Source organism: Anabas testudineus, chromosome 3 (assembly GCF_900324465.2).
Source record: "Anabas testudineus chromosome 3, fAnaTes1.2, whole genome shotgun sequence".
In the NCBI taxonomy this organism is placed as follows: domain Eukaryota; kingdom Metazoa; phylum Chordata; class Actinopteri; order Anabantiformes; family Anabantidae; genus Anabas; species Anabas testudineus.
In genome coordinates this window covers 15,389,823-15,412,166 of record NC_046612.1, presented here as the reverse complement: position 1 = coordinate 15,412,166, position 22,344 = coordinate 15,389,823, and the positions used below count along the sequence as shown (strand labels likewise).

The window sequence follows — 22,344 nt, the reverse complement described above, 5'->3', positions numbered from 1 at the left end:
CTCCTCAGCCGGACTCTCAAATGTGTACATGCTAATGTGCTAACTAGAAAATTAGGAACTGTTAAACTAATTGGTAAGCAATGTACCTTAAACAGCATTTGGAAATTTTAATTGTAAGCATGTTAACGCATTGATGTTTGCATTTAGTTTAAACCACTGCAGCTTATTACACAGTATACAGCCTCACAGGAGTCTTGCTATCCCTGGATGTTTGGACATTATCTGTTTTCAATATAAAACTTAACTCATTAAGTTTAACATAAATAAATAATAATTTAAAATGTCCTCAATTCCATTCATAAAAGTGGCCAAACTGTAGTGACTGGATCATATAATCTTCATAGCTGCTTTCAAGGATACACTAAAGAAGCTATCCTGAATATTTGCTGCAGTTCTAAATGTAATTTATACTTTGTTGTTTGGACCTGCTGCTAATGACACTTGTTCAGTTGTTTTCTTTTCCTCCTGCTTTCTCCATCCTGCTTGGCACTCCCCATTACATTATTAAATTCGTTTTTCTCTTTAACCTTTCACAAGTCATTCACAAGCCTCTTTGTTACATGCAATACAAATGCAATCAAATTAACTTTTGTAATAGGTCTTGAAAACACAAACATCTTGTTTTGATGTTTTTGTTGATGTTGCTTTTGCTTTAATACATTATAATTCTAGTGGCAAACATTATAACATATAATAATGGTCATTATTGTTTGAGACAAAAATCTATTTATATTCTCTATTATTAATCATATAAATCTTTAGCTCTATCGGGAATGCTGAAGGTTTTTTGGGGATTTTTTTAAAAGCGTAATCTCATGAGAATCATGTAAAAATGAAAGTATTTTATCTCTTGCATCAAAAACATGGTCTCATCATATTTTTATTCATAATCAAAATCCTGGCATAAACCTCCATATAAATAACAGGATTTGGTTCAAACCGTTTTATGTTTTACCATAGCTCACACCACAAACATTATGTAAAATAATCTTCAAAGGTAAAACTGTGTCTTCCCAGATCACGTCAGGCTCTGTGCGCCTGGTGCTCCAGGAAAGCAAGGCATTAGTGAGTGAATGGAAGGAGCCACAGGGCAGGAACATCAGTGTGGCTGCCTGCAACCACACCCAGGTGGTACTTGCTGTGGGACGGGCCCTCTATTACCTACAGATTCTGGCTGGAGAGCTCAAACAGATCAGGTAGGACATACAACGCACACATACACACAATTTGTCATTGTGCTGTACAGACAACAACACTGAGTACATCACTGGTCAGACATTACATTATTTAAAATAAAAAGTATTTACAAATGCCGTCACTTTACAGAAATTCTTTATTTTCAGCAAAAGTTCAAGAACAATTATAATTATACATGAGAACGAATGGCCTACACTTCTACTTTGAAATAATAAAGCTATTTTTAGATGATAAAGTTTGAATTTTGTGGAGATTAACTCATTGTTGCGTACTGTATGTAGCTAGAGTGAACAACAAGTTAGCTTAGCTTGGCACAAAGACTGGAAACGAGGAAACTGCAAGCCTGGCTCTGTCTGAATAAAACAAGATACGTGTTAATTAGTGTGCTTTGTTGTTTCCTCATTTCTAGACATTGCGCGAAGTGAAGGTAATCAGCTCCTGGCTCTAGCTACATATTCACTGTAGAAAGAAAATGAGAATATTTCTCAAAAAACACAAGTCATGGGTCAACATAAATTCAGGAAATCTTCTGGGGGAAAACAAAAGGTCTGTCCTCATCCCTTTAGTTATCCACTATATGTGGTCATGATAAAGAAGGCTAAATAGCTATTGCTAATTGCCAAAAGACAATTTTTATCTATAACCTAAATTCAAGCTAATAAAGTTGCGTGCAGACGCTCCAATCATACCTTGGTCAGTAAACAGAAACTTATATTGTACTCCTCTTGTTTGAAAGTTTAATTAACTTAACTACATTCCCAAAGGTTCTCTAACTACTGACTCACATTATGTGTTGTTGTTATTGTCCTGCATCTTTCATTTTAAATTCTTCTTTCATCTGCAGTGAATGGTGCAGTAGAACTCCAGTCTAACATTTTATTATATTTCTGTCACTTTGCTGATGTGTTTTACCCTTGTGGCTGTCTTTGTGCCACTATTGCAATAAAACTGCTGTAGGCCACTGTTTTTCCAGTATTTAAAATAAAAACATTGAAGATACACAAAAATGTTATTTTCCAGAGGAAGGCACAGAGCTTGTAAAAATGGCCACCAGGGCTGCTTGAAGTGCAAAGTGTTTGTTTGCAGCCTTGTGAGTGTTCCTAAATGATGAAACAATGAAAGAGACGGTGTCTCACCATAGCTGTGAAATAATGTTCTGCATCAATAAGTAGCTGGTTTGTTGTTTTGTGAGTCACATCATTCTGTAAACTCATGATAGTCATTCTTGAATTCAAGGTGTTTACATGACTGAAATGCTCTTCTGTAAGTCAGTTAAATACTGTATGTAGCTAGAGAGAACAACGAGTACTGTACTGTACACACTATACATCTTCACACTAGACAGATATTTTTTTCCTTTACACAAAAGAGTTTATTTTTAAGACAATTTTTTTCCATTCATGTATTATTTTTATAAATGGTACCAATCAAATGTTTGGACACTCTATTGTTATATCTCAATAGTGTAGGATTTCTGGTATTTCAATTCAGCTCCTGTTTAAAGATGAAATAATAAGAGCAGAGTACCTGACTATGTTGTGAATGAAATAGCCAACAAATCATTTGAATAATTACTAGTTCATCGTCTGAACAAGAGCTACCACAGTGTAAATTCTACTCTTCTAATTTAATTTCTCAATAATTAGTATCATTATTTATATCATAAATATACTTCACATATCACTCTGCCCAAGTAAGCACATACACTCACAGACTAAACATATCGATCTGCTTGATTTGCAAGGCTCTGCATCAAGACTTTGAATGTGTCATTATGAAGTGATAATATGTAACGTGATTTTTTTTTTTTTTTTTTACTGGCTGCCACTTGATTGTTTTGGTGAGTTTAGCGTAATACCCAGAAGTTTGAACTTAACGATTGCACTGACCAGTTTCACTCACCTGTCAATGGATGTAACTGCGTGTCTGTGTCGGTCGGTAAAATGGCAGTGTGAATTAACATCTTACCAAATGACCATGATTCTCAATTTGAATCTGACATGAGAATAAAGGAGTAAAATTATTCTCTCTGTCACTAAAACATTTAACAATTATACTCAAACAAAATGATTGTCCACATTAACCCTGTTTCTCACATCCTCTTCCTTCCTCAGTACCACAGAGATGGAGCACGAAGTGGCCTGCTTGGACATCACACCTCTTGGGGAGGGTGGTGGTGAGTCACCGCTCTGTGCTGTGGGACTCTGGACCGACATCTCAGCCCGTGTGCTCAAACTGCCCTGCTTCACAGCCCTGCACAAAGAAATGCTGGGTGGAGGTGAGAGAATAGAGAAGCAGTGTGCACTGACAGGAGAACAGGAAAGCTGTTACTGGCTTGTGGAGAGAGAGGTTGACTGAGATAATGTCAATTGAAGTGGATTTGTAGCAGCTTCAATGAATCGTATCACCAATTTCATAGATTTCAGTTAATAGCTGTAAATTGCATCTCTCATTAACCACCTAATCAGTACTTGAACATTACTTATGCTTCCAACCCAGATGCATTTAGTGCACCACTTAGACACTTAAAATGTATTTAAATGTTAAATATTCACAAGAGAATTTTTTTATTTTATTTTTGGTTAAACTTATGAAAAAGTCAGCAGCAGTCACTGGAGACATGGTTTCATAACATGGTGAACTGGCACTGGCAGGACTCTTTCTTTCCAATTAGAATGCTTCATCGGTGAAGAGTATCCACACACTTCTCCACAGTGTCACACTTGATTTTCCAAGAGTGTTTGATTGACAGCTGCTCGATGCTCAAACTGTGCTCTCTTCTCTTCTGCAGCTGTCCTCCTAACAAGGACACTCCGACTGTAGATTTAGGTATTTTAGGGGCATATACAGTATATACAACATACAAACGTTCAAATTAAAAGCCAGTAGAGAATGTAAAGTAATGCTACGATGAGTTTCTATGTACATGCACCACTGTTTGAGGAACACAGTGGCTTCCTGATGAAGTTTGCTGGCATCTAAAATAACAGATCTTGCAATCGATCACTTGAAAGAGCATGAGCACAGGCTTTGCACCATATCAAACTCGTGTATGCACAAAAACAAGGTAGTTTACAATATCTGGGTTGCAGTGTAAGTAATGGTTGTGGTCTGTAATCTGTTTTGGGATCTATTTTAATATATGTTCAAATACTGTTTTTGTATTTTAATTTCTCCTCGTAGGGTCACTTTTCTTTTTCTTTCTCCATTCTCATCTCTTCCCGTGAACAATTTCTGAAACTTTTTAGCCATACAAAACAAAAGGTAACCCATGGAAACCAATGTCAACAGCCACAGTAAATTGTGTACTAATTGTGTACACAATATGTCCCGGACAACTTTACGTTCTATATAGCTTGATGAAGGTTTGTTGATAGTTTTTAGCACTGCAGTATTGCACAACCACACTTAAGCTGTTTTAACCTTGTTAACATATCTTTTATTTTTAATTCAAATGAACTTTTTTTCTGTGTATATTTCTGAGGCATCACCCTACGTCTGTCTCTGTCTGTGTCATAACATATCTGCCCACTTACTTAAAATAATTGATGTACATTTCCATGGAAACATGCAACCTTTGAAATAGCCACATTTTTAACACTGCTGCTTTGCAGGGAGTCAGCCAACAAGCACTTAATCACAGCCAATGTTTTGATGTAATTGGCCTGCAGTCAGAGAAACCGATGTTTGGGAAATGGAGAAGCCTTTTTTTTTATTCTCTCTGCAGCATTCAAATGTTTTGTTTTGTTTTTTTGGTTTTTTTTTTTTTTTGCTTTTCTTAAAAAGTTACCAGCCGGCCTGGGTGATAACCTTTACTGATTTTTCCGACAAAGACATTTTTGCAGGCATTTATCACTTTGGTGTTCATCCATGAACCTGTGACTCCAAAGTACACAAAAGATAAATCATTTATCTTTGTGTGTCCTCAGAGATCATACCTCGCTCAATCCTAATGACCACCTTTGAAGGCAGCTACTACCTGCTGTGTGCTCTGGGAGACGGAGCGCTTTTCTACTTTGGTCTTGACCTGCAGACTGGTAGGTACTTCACACCACCATTGCTACACAGCTCCTCAAATGTCTCAGACCGAGAAGGGCCTCCAGGCAGGACTACGAGCAGCTGTCTGGCAGCATTTTCATTTTTAGAATATTATTTCATAGAGAATTGCATAACTGCCAGCACTATGTTTGGATGTAATGGCAGCGAAACCTTGCAGCCTGAAGAAAACTAATGTTTCAAGGTTGACTGAAAGCCTGTTGTTTGACTGCACACAGAGAGTCAGTGATGTAATGAAGTGCTGTGATTTCATGTGGGGTATACCTAGATCCATCAAGGAAACATCACTTAACATCAAGCAAGGCAATGTTAAAATGTCAAAAACAACTAAGCAAGTTACATTCAATATGTGAACATGTGCAGTGCAATCCCAGTAATGATTGGCTTTGTCATGCAGTTCATAAATGTGGCACTTGTAAACATTGTACACAAGCTTTAAAAACACTTATTGGTTACACTGTCTTCAGAATTAGTATTAAAGTAATTTACAGAGGCCAAAGATCCCAACAGTAACATGCTGCTCCTCCAGGGTGCTGCTTCTAGTTTAATTCTCACCAGATTAAATCAATCAGTCATGTTATATTAAAAGAAGTCTCCAATGGTTTAGCCATTAAATTTGCTCACCAAAATGTAATAACGTTTAGTTAGTCAGCCTGTCAGAATGGAAATAGCAGAGACGGAGAGACAGCCTTATAGTATAATATGTAACAGTACTTTATGGGTCTCTTAAGACTCCATCCTACACTTTCTCTACTACAGCTCAACATTGGGTTTTAATAGATGCTTAAGTATTTCAACCTCATACCCTATTGTGATGAAGGCTTTCTGGGATAGTCTGATCCAGTCAAGACAGCTAGGTGATGTAATTTCAGTGTGAATCTTGTCAAACGTTGTGTAATACTCTCTGTCAGGAGCAAAAATAATGGTTGTAAATTCTGTGGGATGGTTTCCTTTTCTAAACTAAATCTGACTTTAAAGTTGCTTATTTTTTATTTTATTTTTTAACAACCGTAATCCTAAGAGTCTTCCAGTACCATGTTTTGTGTTGACCAAAACCCAATTCACAAGTTGACCAATTTATTATCCCATAACACAAGGAATAGCAGCAGTTTGATATATAGTTATATAATAGCTGCAGATAAATTTTCATGTGATCCACTGTTAATTAGTTAATTAATTTATTGGTGACCAAGTGGTCGGCATTTTAGGACACCTAACACAAATTGCAGACAGCGATCAGAAGCCTAGATAAACGTATAATCATGTACACAGGGATATTAATCAGTTTAGTCTTTGTAAACATCTTGTTCTGAATTTCATCAAAACAGGATGAGACTCATACCCATGGTATTAGTGTGCATATAAATGTACTCATTAATTCGTCTGTGTGTGTGTACAGTGGTCAGAAGGGACAAAATACATTTACATCAGAATCCAAAGCTTATGCATAGTACACGTGTACAGGTACTTCTAATAAGACTGTCAGTTGTACATAAATTAAAGAACTCATTTAGATGAGTCCAGAAACATGACAAAGGCTGAGGTTTCCATACAGTGGTTTGTTCACAATGATGAATTTAATTGTCTTAAGGTACATCCACCTTTCAAGCTGGAGTTAAGTGTGTTTCAGTCATATTTTCTTCCTGCAGGCGCCCTAAGTGAGCGTAAAAAGGTCACCCTCGGAACCCAGCCCACTGTGCTGAGGACCTTCAGATCTCTGTCCACTTCCAACGTCTTCGCCTGCTCCGATCGACCAACTGTCATCTATTCCTCCAACCACAAGCTGGTCTTCTCCAACGTCAACCTCAAGGAGGTCAATTACATGTGCCCACTCAACTCTGAGGGTTATCCCGACAGGTCTGCAAGAGAACCACTTATATTTTATTCTGCTTCACTCTTTTTGTTTTGATCTATGAGCAGACACAGTTTGCTTAGATGTGTGTTCTGTTGTTTGCAGAAATGCATAGCATCAAGCTTTATTTTGATATGTAGACAGCGAGCGCTTATTAAAGCTACTGTTTTGTTACAGTCTGGCTCTGGCCAACAACAGCACCTTGACCATCGGCACTATTGATGAGATACAGAAACTCCACATTCGCACCGTTCCCTTATACGAGTCTCCGAGGTATGTCTGCTTATCAAGTACTGAGTTAGAACTTAGATTGAACTTCACATTTCTCCTCTTGTCATTTATTGTTATAAATATGCTGCATGTTTTTCCTGTTTGCAGTCACTTTGCCTGTTTGCTCTCTACTTTTTCCTGTTGGTTTTATTATACGTCTGCAGAGTAATATTTTGTTCCCTCTTTTAGTGCTCCAACATTTGAGCGACAGCCACGACTCAGTGTTCCTAAATAAGTTATTAAAAGGCTGACTGTTGTATTATCCAGTCAGAAAACAGAAACAAGCCTCTCAGGGCACCTTGTTTTGTTCAACTTGCCCTTGTTTGCTCTCACTATCTTTCTGTCCCTGTTTTTTCTCTTTCTCTGTGTTAACATCCCACCAGACGGATCTGTTACCAGGAGGTTTCCCAGTGTTTTGGGGTTCTGTCCAGCAGGGTGGAGATTCAGGATGTGAGCGGCACCACATCTGCCGTACGTCCCAGTGCAAGCACTCAGGTACCTATATCTCAATGTGGTTCCTGGATAATAAGCACACAAGGGCTTGTTTATTTTGCACTATTTTCTAACCAGGCATGCTGACTATAAATATTTATTTTATAACATGAGACTCTGTGCTTGTCAGGAAATAAATGTCTTGTTCTGCAGTTGTGTTGATCATTTACATTTATACTCTGAGAATTGTACTCTTAGCATGGCCTGGTAATTGTGAATGAGTGAATGAATGAAAGCTTTATTTAAATGTCATACACCCCAAAGTTCCTGGTAAACATAACTTTTAGAGGAAAATAAAGTAAATTCCAAATCATAATACAATAACTACACGTGGACCAAAGTGTTGGTACCCTTCCGTTAAAGAAAGGAAAAACCAGCTAAGGACATTGAAATAACTTAAAACTGACAAAAGTAATAATAAATGAAAATTTACTAAGTATTAACTCTAAAAACTATTTTCATGAGTTAGCTTTTAGGAAACATTAATTTATTGTTACTTTTGTCAGATTCCAGTTTTTTCAGTGACCTTTCAGTGAGAAGTTTACCAACAATTCAGTCCACATATGTACATGTAAATAATCCAGATATAAACAAAATCATTAAAATATACATTAATCCCATAAGTTGATGGTAAGCATCTAACAGAAACTGAGCTATGTTAAATTGACTAAATTGACATGTAGTTAGAGGGTGCAGTGAATGAGGACAGTGTAGACCATTTTACCATTTTATAAGTTTTATATCTACTCAAGCTAAACTTAGAAAATTACATTAAACGTAATCATCTTTTGTTTGATTTGTTGTCAGGCAATACTTACAATGTGGTTCAAGCTGCCAACAAAGAGTAATAGGCCTAGCATTTAAACAATATTTTCACTTGGAGAAGTAATAATCAAAAAATCTTTTCAGCCAGAAAGGTTATAGTATAGAGTCACAGTGCATGTCGTGTCCACTCATCTTAGTTCTGCACCTTCCCCAACGGACAGGTGTGCACTTAGTGTTTGTATTTACTGAGCAACTTTGTAAAGACCAAGCAGTCAGACTCTCACAAGATGTTTACCTGATTTTAAACGCTGCACATCTGCTGCTACAGATGGTGCTGACTGTGCCGTTCAGCTTACACAGAAATAAAGATTTGAGTTGCTGTTTACCCTTTACTAGGTTTCTCTCCATTTTCACTCCTCCTCACATGATCCAATCTCATTAATCTACATCCTTCCAGGCTCTCTCCAGCAGCGTGAGCTCCAGCAAGCTCTTCCCCAGCAGCACCTCTCCCCATGAGACCTCCTTCGGTGAAGAGGTGGAGGTTCACAGTCTTCTGGTTGTGGATCAGCACACCTTTGAGGGTGAGCTAGTCGGATGTACATTTCCATTTGATCTCAAAGAAATCATGCTTTCATATGTGGCTTCTCATGGTAAAATAATGTAGTCAGCTCTGTAGTCAAAGAGTAACCAGGTCAGTGCAGAAAGATATTTCCACAGCCTCGTCCCACTCATTCATCAGGTTATTTTCTGCTTGTACGGCTTGAATATTAAAAAAGGGTTCACATTCAATCACGTATCTTTGGACATTAAAAGTATCCTTTCATTCATTCTCAAATACTATTTCAATATTCGCTTTATTGTAGCATTTTTTGTATTTAGTGACTTAAACAGACTCCGTGAAACAAAAAATGTTTTATTATAATTATTAGTGAATATCTAAAATACACATAGACTTCTTATGCAGTGACTAAATTATTTATCGAGTTGGATGTCAGCGCAGATGCTCTCCTTGAAGCCTCCTAAATGTAACAGGGTTTGGCTCCATTCTGTTTTGCAATGCAGATTTTGCTGCACCAAACCTTTCTTTTAAAGATCCAGGGATTACTACACATGCATAAATTTGTATATGTTATATATGAATATGTAAATAAAGGCTGGTTCAGCGCATTGTCTGCAGCTTCCACCAATTTATCAATATGCGGTCAGACAACTGCTTATTTAGATGTTGTGAGATTTTCATCAATCACATGTGGAGACCTCCTGGTGCCCTGGGTGCTGGGCTGGTTTGTTGTACTATAGTCGCTGTATTTGAACATTTTCAACAACAATTTTTGTTGGTTAAACAGAAGTGGTATCCTGTTACTGCAGAGTGAGTACAGGGTACATATTAATACTTAATGAGTAATTCAGTTACTGCTGCACCACTTTTGATTTTGTAATGTTAGCATGTCCTGAGAAAGCAAGACTCTGCTTTAGCCAGAACTAACCTCATAAAAGGGCAAATATTAAAGGGCATATTATTTAGCAAGAAAGGCTAAAAGTAAAATCCTGTTTAAAGAAAGATGTTGTGCTCTCACATTCAGTTTTCTGTTGCGTGTGTTTCATATCTCTATCAGTGCTCCATGCCCATCAGTTCCTCCCCAGTGAATACGCCCTCAGCATGGTGTCATGTCGTCTGGGAAAAGACCCGTCAGTATATTTTATCGTTGGCACCGCCATGGTGTACCCAGAGGAGGCTGAGCCCAAGCAGGGACGCATCATAGTCTTCCACTACACTGACGGTCAGTAGTCGGGCTTTTCATTGGCTTTCTCTGTTTTTAGCAAACACAAACCACTCAGTCTCATTCTGTTGCCCTGTCTTGTCGTCCAACTCATTTTGCTTTGCTCTCTTTATCCTTCACCCCGTTTCATTTTCTCCCCCACCCCTCTCACGGACACCCTGTCCTACCCTTCTCTTGTTTTCCACCTCACTTAATCATTTTCTTATCACTTATTATCCGACATGCCTCCTCTCACCCTTACTGAGTCCCCTCTTTTCTTTTTTTTACTGTCTTACTGTTCTCAAGGTGCATTACTTGCTTTTCACTTATCCTCCTTTAGCTTTTTGTTCTGCCTTTATCTCTTATTCTTGATGCCTCACCTATTCACTTTTTCCCACATCTCACTCAAAGTTGTCACTCACCTCACTAAGATCTTGTAAGCGCTAGTTTACGTTGGCACTGAGTGTGTAAGACTTTGAATGTTAACTGAACACTGACTGACAGATATGTGCTCTTACCTGCAGGTAAGCTGCAAACTGTGGCTGAGAAGGAGGTGAAAGGAGCTGTCTATTCTATGGTGGAGTTCAATGGCAAACTGCTGGCCAGCATCAATAGCACAGTAAGTGGTGCTTGATGGTGCTGGAGTTTTTACTGAGTGTCTTCCCCTCTTGTCTGTTTTATATCACAGCAAACTGAATAATTTTGAACTGATTTTACAAATGGGCAGAGTTTGTCTGACGGGAACTGTCTATTGTTGTATGGTTACATTTACACTGGAGGACAGTACAAACAACTGATCAGACTATTTGCTAAAGTTCAGAATTCCAACTGGGAGTTATGAATAAAAACCACATATTACCTCACAAATAATGTGAGAGTATGTTACATTTACAGCCATATAGCAAAAATAACTTCAGTTTGAAAGAATTGTTTCTTTTCCCCTTTATAAAATGCTTTTGTGTGTGTGTGTGTGTGTGTGTCAGCTCATCGGTGTGTGTTTTATACACATCATCAAGACAAATCCCTTGATGATTTGTGTGCTTTAACTTTGCCTCCTCCATCATTTTAAAGTCCAATATCTAAATAGATTTATCTCGTATGGATTGCTGTGTGAAGTCATTTGACATAAAATGTGAAAGCTTCCCCCCTCCTGTCCTTTAGTACCACGCTCATCCACCCTGAGCTATATATTAAAAGGATTAAAAGCTTAAAAGGGGAGGCTTTATCTTAAGAAATCAAGAATATAGTAGTAATGGGTTGCAGTTTTCTGAAACTCATCACTTCCTGCTACATGACTGAATTTGACTTTAAAGAAATAATTTCACTCTAAATGACCTGTGTAATATTGCTGAATGGTTGTTTGTGACATTTCTGGGTGCAGCTACAGCTGAGTTTAACCACAGGAACATTTAAAGTTCAAACATCAGGTACAATCGTTGGTGTGTTTCGTCTCAGCTTCTCTGAATCCAAAAGCAGATGTTTCCTCCTTAACTCACTGACACACATATTGTAAGTGATAGCAGGCTAGGAGGACACATGATACACCTCTAAGCTAATAGAAGGATTGTTGTGACAGTGAATTGTGCTGCAGGAGATCATTTGATCACCAGATCATTTGCAAACACTGTCTCATTACTGCAGGCCATAGTAGCCTGGAAACTCATGATCTCAGAAAAGACGAGTCAACATTTTTATCATACTCATATAGATATAAATATATTATCATCATTATTATAATTTTTAGATTTTATTGGATGGATTTGTATTATAGTAAATGTACTCAAAATTGTGACATTACAATACTAATACTGATGGTATTATGATGATTATTTTACCAGTGTGATTGTGAAGTCAGTCCTATGTGTTATTAAAAGAACTTGCAGTTTCTTACATTCAATTCAGTGAACACTGTGGAAACCCTGCACTGACAGGTGCGGATAACAAGAAAAGCAATAACTGTAAAGTATAGGCAGGGTCAAAAAGCAGCATTAAGAAATAGCAGAGATCTGGATCTGAGCAAAATCAATAGGCATATACATTTTTCCCCTTTCTTGTAGTCAATGAGGATACGGTTTCCTGCTGGGAAACCATTACAATAAAATAAATGTAAGAAATAAACAAAGGGCAACTGTATGAGTTGGATTAGGAACATTCTTCCTTTTGGTATTAAAAAAGCAATAATTTATTTTTGTGCAGCGCTGGTCATGCATAGATTCAGCCCACAGTACCTCACATAAAAGGATTAAAGTGAAGAAAACAGAATACTAGAACAAAGGAAAATGTAAAACCTGCAAAAGAAGGTATACTTTAAAACAATAACGCATTGAACAACATTAAGGGAAATGTGGTAGGAAAATCCAAGAATAAAAATGTGCAAGCTATATGATTAAAATGGATAATATGAGCGCTGCAATACCTTAAAATGCCAAACTAAAAAGACTGCACATTTGATTTCAACTGGCTGCTCATTTTAAGACAAAAGCAGAACTTTCAATCACATTTGTCCTTTGTTTCAACATTGCTGTATCCTTGTAAACCTGAATTCTTGATGTTACGACAAGAGAAAAGCAGTTGGGTCCAGAGACCACCTCCACCCCCCCATCACTCACTCACGCACCCAAAACCAATTTATTAAAACTGTTAGACAGTAAAGCCTGTGTGAAACGGTGAGTCTAATTAGCAGTTAACCGTTCATGTAATGTGGCACCTGTTAATTTGGATTGTAAATTGGCACATCAGCATCATGTCAGGCACATCACAACCAGAGATATAGCAAAGTGGAAGTAAAATGTCTGCATGTTCTTCACAAACCGCTGGGGCTAATTGCTGATACTTACATTTGGCATCTTGTATGACAACAGTTACTCACCTTGACTGTTTGTTTCAGGTCCGTTTGTATGAGTGGACGGCTGAAAAGGAGCTGAGGACCGAGTGTAACCACTACAACAACATCATGGCCCTTTACCTGAAGACTAAAGGAGATTTCATCTTGGTGGGAGACTTGATGCGCTCTGTCCTGCTGCTGGCATACAAACCCATGGAGGGCAACTTTGAAGAGGTGATATGTGAAGATGATTTTGAGAAATTAACAAGACTTCTTTCACTTGCTTTAGCTGCTGGATTTAAAAATAGGGTTTTAGTTTTTTTTTTACCTACTTAGACACTTTCACACATCAAACACATATTTGGCTGCTATCTGTTCATCAACACAAGTTTTAACTTATGTTGGGATTATACGTGTGTCTTTTTTCTCTCTCTCTCTCTTTTCTGAGAATTGTAGCTGACATGTCTCCTAGCTTTTTGTTAAGCAGCAGAGAAAAGATGAAGACATTTGATGAGATTAAAAGCAATTTGTAACAATTGAAAATCTCCTTACAGCTGTTGTGGGTTTCAGAGAAACTTTCAGCTCCTTGTTTTGGTTTTCAGGCCACAGCTTTACTGTTTTAGGTCACTCATTACATCAGCAACATTTACAGATACAGCAAAAATATTCAGATTCTCGTCTCCAAAAATATCTAAAACCCCCATATACACCACCTGCTGCTTCCCTCAGAGCAACAGATATTTTTCCCAGGAGTTGGTAGAGACCTGAAACATAATGAATTTGTTGACTCCTAACAAGTAGAAATATATAGTATAGTTACAGTTGCCTTGACTCAACTTCATTTGGATGACTGAGAACCTTCATAGACATAAATACTTTAGAAAGATTAGAAATACATTATATAAAACTTTATTCATCCCCTAAGGCCAGAATTCAGTTGTCACAGCAGCGCAGTTAATTTACATGAAAACTTAAAACACCAGAACAGAACAAATCTATATTACAGAAATACAGAATAATATCAATAATGTAATACTAATAATGATAGTTAGGGAGGTGAGGTAAGATAAAAAAGTGTAAGAGTCATGAGAGGCAACAAAGACACAAAATTAAAAATACATCCATTAGGTAGGTGTTCACGTGTCTGGATTTGTTGTGTATGTTTGTATAAATGTGTTTTTTGTTTGTTGCCAAGACTTAACCGAGAAGATTAAAACCACTCACATATGTATGATAAGTAGTTAGCTTCAGACAGTCTGTGTAGCAAAAAGATAAGAAACTAAGAAACAGCTAGCCAACATCTGAAAATCCATAAAATTCCTTTAAAGCATGCTAATTTAAATATTATACCTTGTTTTGTTTTTTTTGTTTTTTAAATCTGAATAAAAAAACCAAAGTGAGAAATGTTTGGTTAGGATTTACACAGTGTCAAAATTTCGTATCACTGAATGTCAGTGATGTGTGGGATGTACACTGAAATGTGTTGTTTTTACACTTAAGTTCAAGATATGAAGTGTTAATTAGTGGTTTTTTACTGCACTTTGTTGGCAGATTTTTTTAGCTTTGACAAAATACCAGCTGTTTGTTCATACTTTCACTCAATGTGCTAAGCTAACCATGTCCTGGAACCAGCTTAGTAACATAGGTAGTATCCATCCTCTCTTCTAAATCGTTACAGGAAAACAAATTTAATAACATATTTAAGCATAACATACATACATACACCTAATACACATCTCTAATAAACACCTCTTTTAACTGGCAGATTTTGATTGCTGTCAATAAATATCTTAATATAATGATTCATGGTCTCACGCTGAGCATCCACCGCTCATCACGATGCTCGCAGATGGTTCTGTTAACTGTTCCATGGATGGAGCAAATATTGGCTTTGTGGTGTTTCTTCAAGGGCATATAAAAAGTCTCCTGCCTTTATACTTAAACATATTGACTGCATTCTTGGATTTCAGTGTGTGTTTGCTCATAGATAATGCAGTATTTACTTGTAGACAAAAACCACCTTGCTTCTGGTCAGGCACCTCTGTGTTGTTTACAGGTTTTTTTTTTTTTATATATATATATATATATATATATATATATATATATATATATACATATTTCATGTTTTTGGTCAGATTGCTCGTGACTTCAATCCTAACTGGATGAGTGCAGTGGAGATCCTGGATGATGACAACTTCCTGGGGGCAGAAAATGCCTTCAACCTCTTTGTCTGCCAGAAGGACAGGTGAGGAAATGCTTAAAATATTGTTTTCAGTATATTGCTAAGTGCAAAGTTACTTTTTGAACACGTGAAATTCACGTTGAAATTACATGTGAATTTCAGACTAACCTCTGATCATTGTATTGAGCTGCTCCTATAACTCAAGAAGTTTATAAATATCCTCCAGTATCTATTTAGTGAAATCATCATCGTGTCACTGTGAGGCTGCTCTTATCTCACGATATGAAAGTGAACTGTTGGTATATTTGTTTTGGATATTATGAGTCATCTTGCCACTGAGCTTTTAACAGCTTGGCTGCATTTCCCACTTTAGTCATTTTTATATTAGACAAGTGTTGATTTCAAAGAAAAGGACGAGATGTGTTCTGAAAGTGTGTGTGTGTGTTACATTAATGCTGCCACGTATTATCCACCTAATACATCAGGTTGGACCACTCAATGGTTTTGACCTTTATTTTTGTATCAGATCTCTCCTCCTGTTGCTCTCTCCACTGTTTGTCACCTTTTTATCCATTACCTCTCTATCATTCTCTGACCTTTCCCTATGCTTTTGATATCTCTGCCCCTCTTGTTTGTCTTTGGCTTAATCGATTTCACTTCACCACCATCAGTTTCTCACTTTGCCTTTGACATCTTGTTCTCTGTTTTTACACTTTCATTTGCTGTCTCCTCTTTCTGACTGTCTTTTGTCTTGGCCTTTCTGTCTTTCACATGTTTCATCCTTCATTGTCGTCTAACCCCTTTAACTGTTTCTGTGTCTCTCTTTCACTCTTCATCAGCGCGGCCACAACAGATGAGGAGCGGCAGCACCTGCAAGAGGTGGGGGTCTTCCACCTTGGGGAGTTTGTCAATGTCTTCTGCCATGGCTCACTGGTGCTGCAAAACCTGGGCGAAAGCTCCACGCCCACACAGGGCTCGGTGCTCTTTGGCACAGTAAATGGGATGATTGGTGAGTGCAAGTGCCTCGCTGACTCACAGCAAGGCAACATTTACACACACATGCACTAATATTGCTGTAGGTAAACCCTACTGTATTCTATATGTGTAAGTTTTCCAGAATCCTAAAAACAAGGGTTTGATGAAAATCTGTTAATCAGGGTTTAGTGAGTAATTTAATTAATTTGACCCTTAAAGTGTTCAGTCTTTTTATTAACCTTATAAAGGCTCTTTTCACCATTTTAGGATACACCTTTACTTTATTTATTTTTTGCTTAGAGATTAATAATAAGATTGATAATTTACACTACAACATTCTTCACATCTGAACACAAAGGCAACACAATCCAACTAGCTCTAACTGTACAAAGTGTAAAAATAAGAATTCAGAGTTTTTCTAAAATTTTACATTTCAGGCTCCTTGTTGGCTCAAAGCAATAATGTCCTTGTATTTCACACAGTAATAATACAGCACATAATCCTCCATAAAACAGCCATTTGTCTTTGTTGGTTAGTCTTTGTAGTAAGCTTAACTACCTGAGAAAAGAAAATACTATAACTAATGTTCCTTTTTCCGAAAGTGTCAATATTTGTTTAAACCTATATTTTGTTTTCCACTCAGACTTGGCAAAGACACAGTTTTGTAACTTCACTACTATACTATACTACTATTTAATACTTGATGTCATGATAGAATAATGTCATGAAAGGTTCATGTTCATTCAATAAAAGCAGCAAAGTAACTGAAAATGAATAGTTCACCATCAGTGGTCAGTTCCTCTATTGAAGTGGAACCAAGTCTCATTTCAAATATTTTCAATAATCAGCTGACAGCAGTAAGTATACGTCAGACCAATTAGTGAGTATACACATCTTTGTCAAAACCATTTATCCAGAACAAATGTTTTCATGTCAGACAGGGAGAAGAAAAGAAGATGAATCACAGTTTTACGCCTCATTACTCAGATTTAAACTAGTACTTTTTAGCTTGGCAGTAATGATGGCAGAGATGAAAAACAGGCAGCACACAGTGTTTGGACACAGCAGTAATTTACCCAGTGTGCTCCCACAGCACCAACACAGAGCGCATTATTTCACCGCAACATGTCCGTGATTCTTTAAAAAGTCTCTGCTGAAAGTTTAACAGGAAATAAGAACTATGACTGTGCATTACAGCAAAACCTTCCCACAGTAGACCGTTAACCACAATGTCCTACAGTGTGTAATCGTCTAATTACCCTGTGAGATGGTGTGATATGTAATAAACTGGACATATAATTATTTGCCCCAAAAACCAACCCAGGACAGAGGTCTAATAAATGTGTTTTCACTATATTCACACTCAGATTCAAAGGTCTTGATTATTGACAATTTGTGTTCCTAAGACTTCATGAATGTACAGTTTGGTTCTTATGTTACTGTGAAATCTGTTTTGAATTCATTTAGATTAAGACTTTTGACTAAATATTTATAACTTTTCAATATTGTTTCCTTGGGGGACTCAAAGCACACTTTAGGTCGTGGACCGAATAGGATATACATTTATAAAACAGAAAAAAAGTTTGAACATTAATATGAATAAAAACAGACAGCATACAATATTATCCCCAAATAAGTAAACTTAAAATAACCTAAAATATTTTGCTCTTCGTAAATATATCTCCTGTTAAAATTATACAGATTCAAAATATGAAAAAAAAATATATAATTATCTTGCGGGCTGGATATAATTGTGCGCAGGGACGGATGTGTATGTATGTTGAGTTTGACACGTGATGTAGAAGCAAAACCTGATTTTTATTTTTATTTTTATTTTCAATGGAAACTTGACTCAGGTCACTGATAAACAAACAAAACAAATAAAAACATGTAATGCACATTAAACAAATAATGGATATTGAAACACATAAGACCTTAAGACATTAAACCATTAATTGGGAAAATAATTGAATTTGCAGTCCTAATGTCTTCAAACTGCTTCTTGCAGTTTGTCGGAGATCTTCACCACTTTCATGGCTTCATGTGCAGAGAAACAAGCTCTGCATTACAAATCACTGGTTTTTGTCCACTGTCAGTTTCGCTGCAGATTATTTTTCTATTACTTCCCCTTAGCAGCAGAATAATGCTTCCGCTGTCACGTAGAGCAAAGCCTGCTCCACTCTCAAAGCTCTGTGATTATACAATTGAAAAGGGAGTCAGTCTCAAAATAAAACATTTTGCAAAAGCCTTGAATTATTGAAGTATTGAAATCATCATCAGCTTTACTTCCATCGTAGTCCCAGCATATATGCATAAAACGTTAATTATGAGTATTGCAGCCACATTAATGATCTTCTAATTGATTTATTGTAAACCTTTTGCAAGTCCTACAACTTCTTCTTCTCTTGCTGATGAGAAACCGAATATTTGCCATCCACCGCAGGAAGATGGAAGTTACTTTGAATATCATACCTTCAAAAAAAGCTTCTGTTAAAGATATGTGTGTGGGTGTGTTTTAGGTCTGGTGACGTCCCTGTCCGAGGGCTGGTACAGCCTCCTCCTGGACCTGCAGAACCGTCTTAACAAGGTCATCAAGAGCGTGGGCAAGATTGAGCACAGCTTATATCCTTCTAATGTTTACACGTACATTCACCATCTGCCACACCGACAGCCTTGGTTGATCTTTTACAATAGTAAACTAAATATCTTTACTCTTTTTTAAATGTATTTCTAAACAATTAATAAAATTAAAAATAACCAGAATACGATTTGTAAAAATATTATATAATGTGCTATGGGTTTAGGTGTGATCGAACGTCCAACCCAGACAAATTGGAGGCATTTTGTATTATTCTTTTGAAAAATAGATACGTTTTGCAATCCAGCCTAGTTAAGCTGCAGTTTATACAGCAGTTCTCAAGGGTCAACAGTACAAATCCTTCATCCTGATTGAGTGACAACACCAGCTGCCCTCTTAACACTGTTGCTTTTCTAGATTTTCTTCACACCACCCTAAATATTTGTTGAGTGCGCCTGAGGTTGAATGTGTCATAATTGTACCTAAAGTGCGATCCTCCAGCGATACTGCAGCCTTGTATTGATTTTTTTCTTGACTGTGCTGCACCTGGAGGTCCTTCCACACAGAGCGTAAGACAGAGCAGGCCACAGGATTCATCGACGGGGATCTGATTGAGAGCTTCCTGGATCTTGGGCGTGCCAAGATGCAGGAGGTCGTCAGTACTCTTCAGGTAGGAGTTCATGTGCATCACCATACACACTTACTCTATGTTATACTATAGGTTGAGCCAGATGTATTGTGATTCATATTTTTTCTGTGCGTCCTTTATCTCTTAATACCCTCAGGAATGAAATGTCTCAATTGTTTAATGTTGAACATAGTAAACTTGCTTCACTGACATACAGGATGTTAAGCACTGATGCATTAAACTTTTCAACAGCTTTATCATTGCTGGCTTGTTGGCACAGCATGCTGTGACCTATGTGTTATTAAAGTAAGAAATAATTTAGTTCAATATCAGGGGGATATGAACTTGTTTTTACAGCAGAGGTCCTATGAAAACATCTGGTGGAGCAGCAAACGGATAAATTATGTCATTTGTGTTTTTGGCTTGAAGCAGTGTTGAACTTTTAGAGACCCTTTAGACAGTTTTATTAGTTTTTCTTGAGCTTAGTGAGCGGGGGCCATGAATAATTTTCATGGCAGAACAGGTGGCAACATCACTTTTGGCAGATAAACAAATAAGCTTAGTGTCTCTCTGCTCTTACTACATTTCAGAAAAGACAGCTCCTAAACAAAGGCTGTTTCCTGTTTCTTTCTTAGACCAGCTGATGAAGATGCTTAATAATAACAAATTTTTTTTTTCTTTATCTTAAAGCCATGATTCCACTGAAGCATCATTATGCAGATTTGTGATGATTAATTATAGTCTATTTCTTATTCTATTGTCTTAAAAACAGATTTGTAACTATGATTTATTTTCCAAAATGTATCATCTATTATCTTGATTGATTGACTAACTTTTCTCTGAAAGGCTATGCTGCACAGAGTAAAAGCCAGAAACATCTCTATGGTGATAAAATTTTTAGGTTAGAAAGAAGAAATCTGAGAAAAATGTTTTTAAAGGTACCTCCCTCTTTGTACATGTACCAGTTTATTGGTTCGCCTAATGTAACATAAGCAGCACTGGCGTGGTTTGTCTTAATAATGGAGGCTCACAGTGTGCTGTTGCTCGATTTCAGATCGATGATGGCAGTGGCATGAAGCGTGAAGCAACAGTGGACGAGGTCATTAAGATTGTGGAGGAGCTGACGAGGATCCACTAACCTCGATCGCCATCTGGACCCCCGCTGAGTCACAGAGTCCTGAGGGGCAAGAAGACGAGGAAGGGAACGGTTTGGGTTTTGCAGATTTGTAAATAATTACAGTATAAATAAACAGTGAGTGCATGTTCGTCAGTGGGACTTGAGTGATTTGTCAGCTGTTGAGACCGTGAAGGTGCACTCTTCATTTAGATCAGAGTCTCCTGACGAAGTGCGTAGCATCCTGTTTGGACAAAAAAAAAGACCAAAGTAAAGACATTGGTCTGAGAGTGTTTGAGTGTGTGTGTGCGCGCATGTGAGATTGCATCCGTGTGGAATAATGTGTGACTATAAATTGGATAAGCCCAGAGAGAAACAATTCTGTTTCTGGGATGTTTGTGACGGCTGCAGCTAGTTGAAGGTTAGCAGATCCTACCCCCCAGAACTTGTCTAATTTACACTTTTCAAGTTTATTATTCACGTCTGGAGTAAAATCCGCTGTATGAGAAACAAAATGAGGAAAATGATAGATTTATAGCTATTTTGTCTTTGTGATGTTTTCTTTGTTTATTCTAATAAACTCTGCTTTAGTACTGTTAACATGTCTCAGTTTCTCTTCTGAATTTTATTACTGAAGATTTTTCTAAGGTGTTAAACTAAAGATTTACAGAGTTGTTGATCAGAAAAGGTAAGTAGTTTGGGTTTTGGGAAACTGGTAATTAATACAATTTTTCACAGTTTAGTGACACTTCAGTGATAGATTTCTTTTATAATGAAAAATAAGAGTTTGCATTTACTGTAACTATGAGCTGTTGTTATCAACCCCAAACTGTTGTAGCTCCTTCTGAACGTAAAGCTTCTTTATTCAGACGAAAGGTTTGTAGATTCCTGCAGATTTTATTTGCAACCATTTTAAAGCACTTTAACAAGGTGCCCTCCACAATTGCTGTTGTTGACCTTGTTTATCAAATTAAAACACCATCTTGGCTAGTTTGCAGTTAATGCCTCTCTACTCATAGCCCACACAGCAATAATGAATCTTAGCAGGAGAATTGGAAGGGAAAAAACAAAAGAAGTCTCCATTTGTGTCAGTAGATCAGTTTCTGTGTATGGTAAACACAGATTTTTCTCCTTGTTCCTTTGTCAGACCTGCTGCAAATGCTGAATATTACTGTGCATTGTTTTCTCAAGCACCTCATTAATTTCTGTTGTCTGCTTACAGTGTTGAATCGGAACATACCGTCTTTTTCAGTGGAAAATATCAAAGGTATGGCAGACTGAAATAACTGGCAGGGATACAGTTCAAACCCACTTCTAAAATAATTCTTTAAACCTTTGCGTGTTTTAAATGGGGGGTTTGAAGCAAACTGGTCAGTGACTGGCAGTGGAAGTCCTGTGCCAGTTCTTAGAGCTATTTCTGTCCTCCCATCCCCATCCTGAAACATGCAGTCCTTTGTTTTGCTCTGCTGCCTCTTGTCCTCTTTCCCCACTCACACTGGGTTATTTGCATCCTCACCATTCTTAAAGACCCCTCTTGGCACATTTTTCAGGTATGTGAAAATGCTCTGCATGGAAAAAAAAAAATCAAAGGGTCAGTTTCCACAAAAAATGGTCACTGCAGCCCTGGTAAAAGTCTGAAAACAGAACTGTT

General features: G+C 37.3%; 1 protein-coding gene across 1 annotated transcript in view; it reads left to right on the top strand.

Moving 5' to 3' along the window:
* ddb1 (damage-specific DNA binding protein 1) overlaps positions 1-21,293 on the top strand; it is a 34,959-nt gene extending 13,666 nt beyond the window's left edge. The window contains exons 13-27 of the mRNA XM_026378335.1: positions 1,018-1,196; positions 3,312-3,475; positions 5,127-5,234; positions 6,903-7,110; positions 7,283-7,378; positions 7,759-7,870; positions 9,090-9,213; positions 10,249-10,413; positions 10,917-11,011; positions 13,280-13,450; positions 15,352-15,461; positions 16,238-16,407; positions 18,893-18,995; positions 19,498-19,621; positions 20,634-21,293. Of these exons, the coding sequence (XP_026234120.1) occupies positions 1,018-1,196; positions 3,312-3,475; positions 5,127-5,234; positions 6,903-7,110; positions 7,283-7,378; positions 7,759-7,870; positions 9,090-9,213; positions 10,249-10,413; positions 10,917-11,011; positions 13,280-13,450; positions 15,352-15,461; positions 16,238-16,407; positions 18,893-18,995; positions 19,498-19,621; positions 20,634-20,717 (2,013 nt within the window). The 3' untranslated portion in view covers positions 20,718-21,293. The remainder of the gene's footprint in view (positions 1-1,017; positions 1,197-3,311; positions 3,476-5,126; positions 5,235-6,902; positions 7,111-7,282; positions 7,379-7,758; positions 7,871-9,089; positions 9,214-10,248; positions 10,414-10,916; positions 11,012-13,279; positions 13,451-15,351; positions 15,462-16,237; positions 16,408-18,892; positions 18,996-19,497; positions 19,622-20,633) is intronic.
* Positions 21,294-22,344: the final 1,051 nt, after the last annotated feature.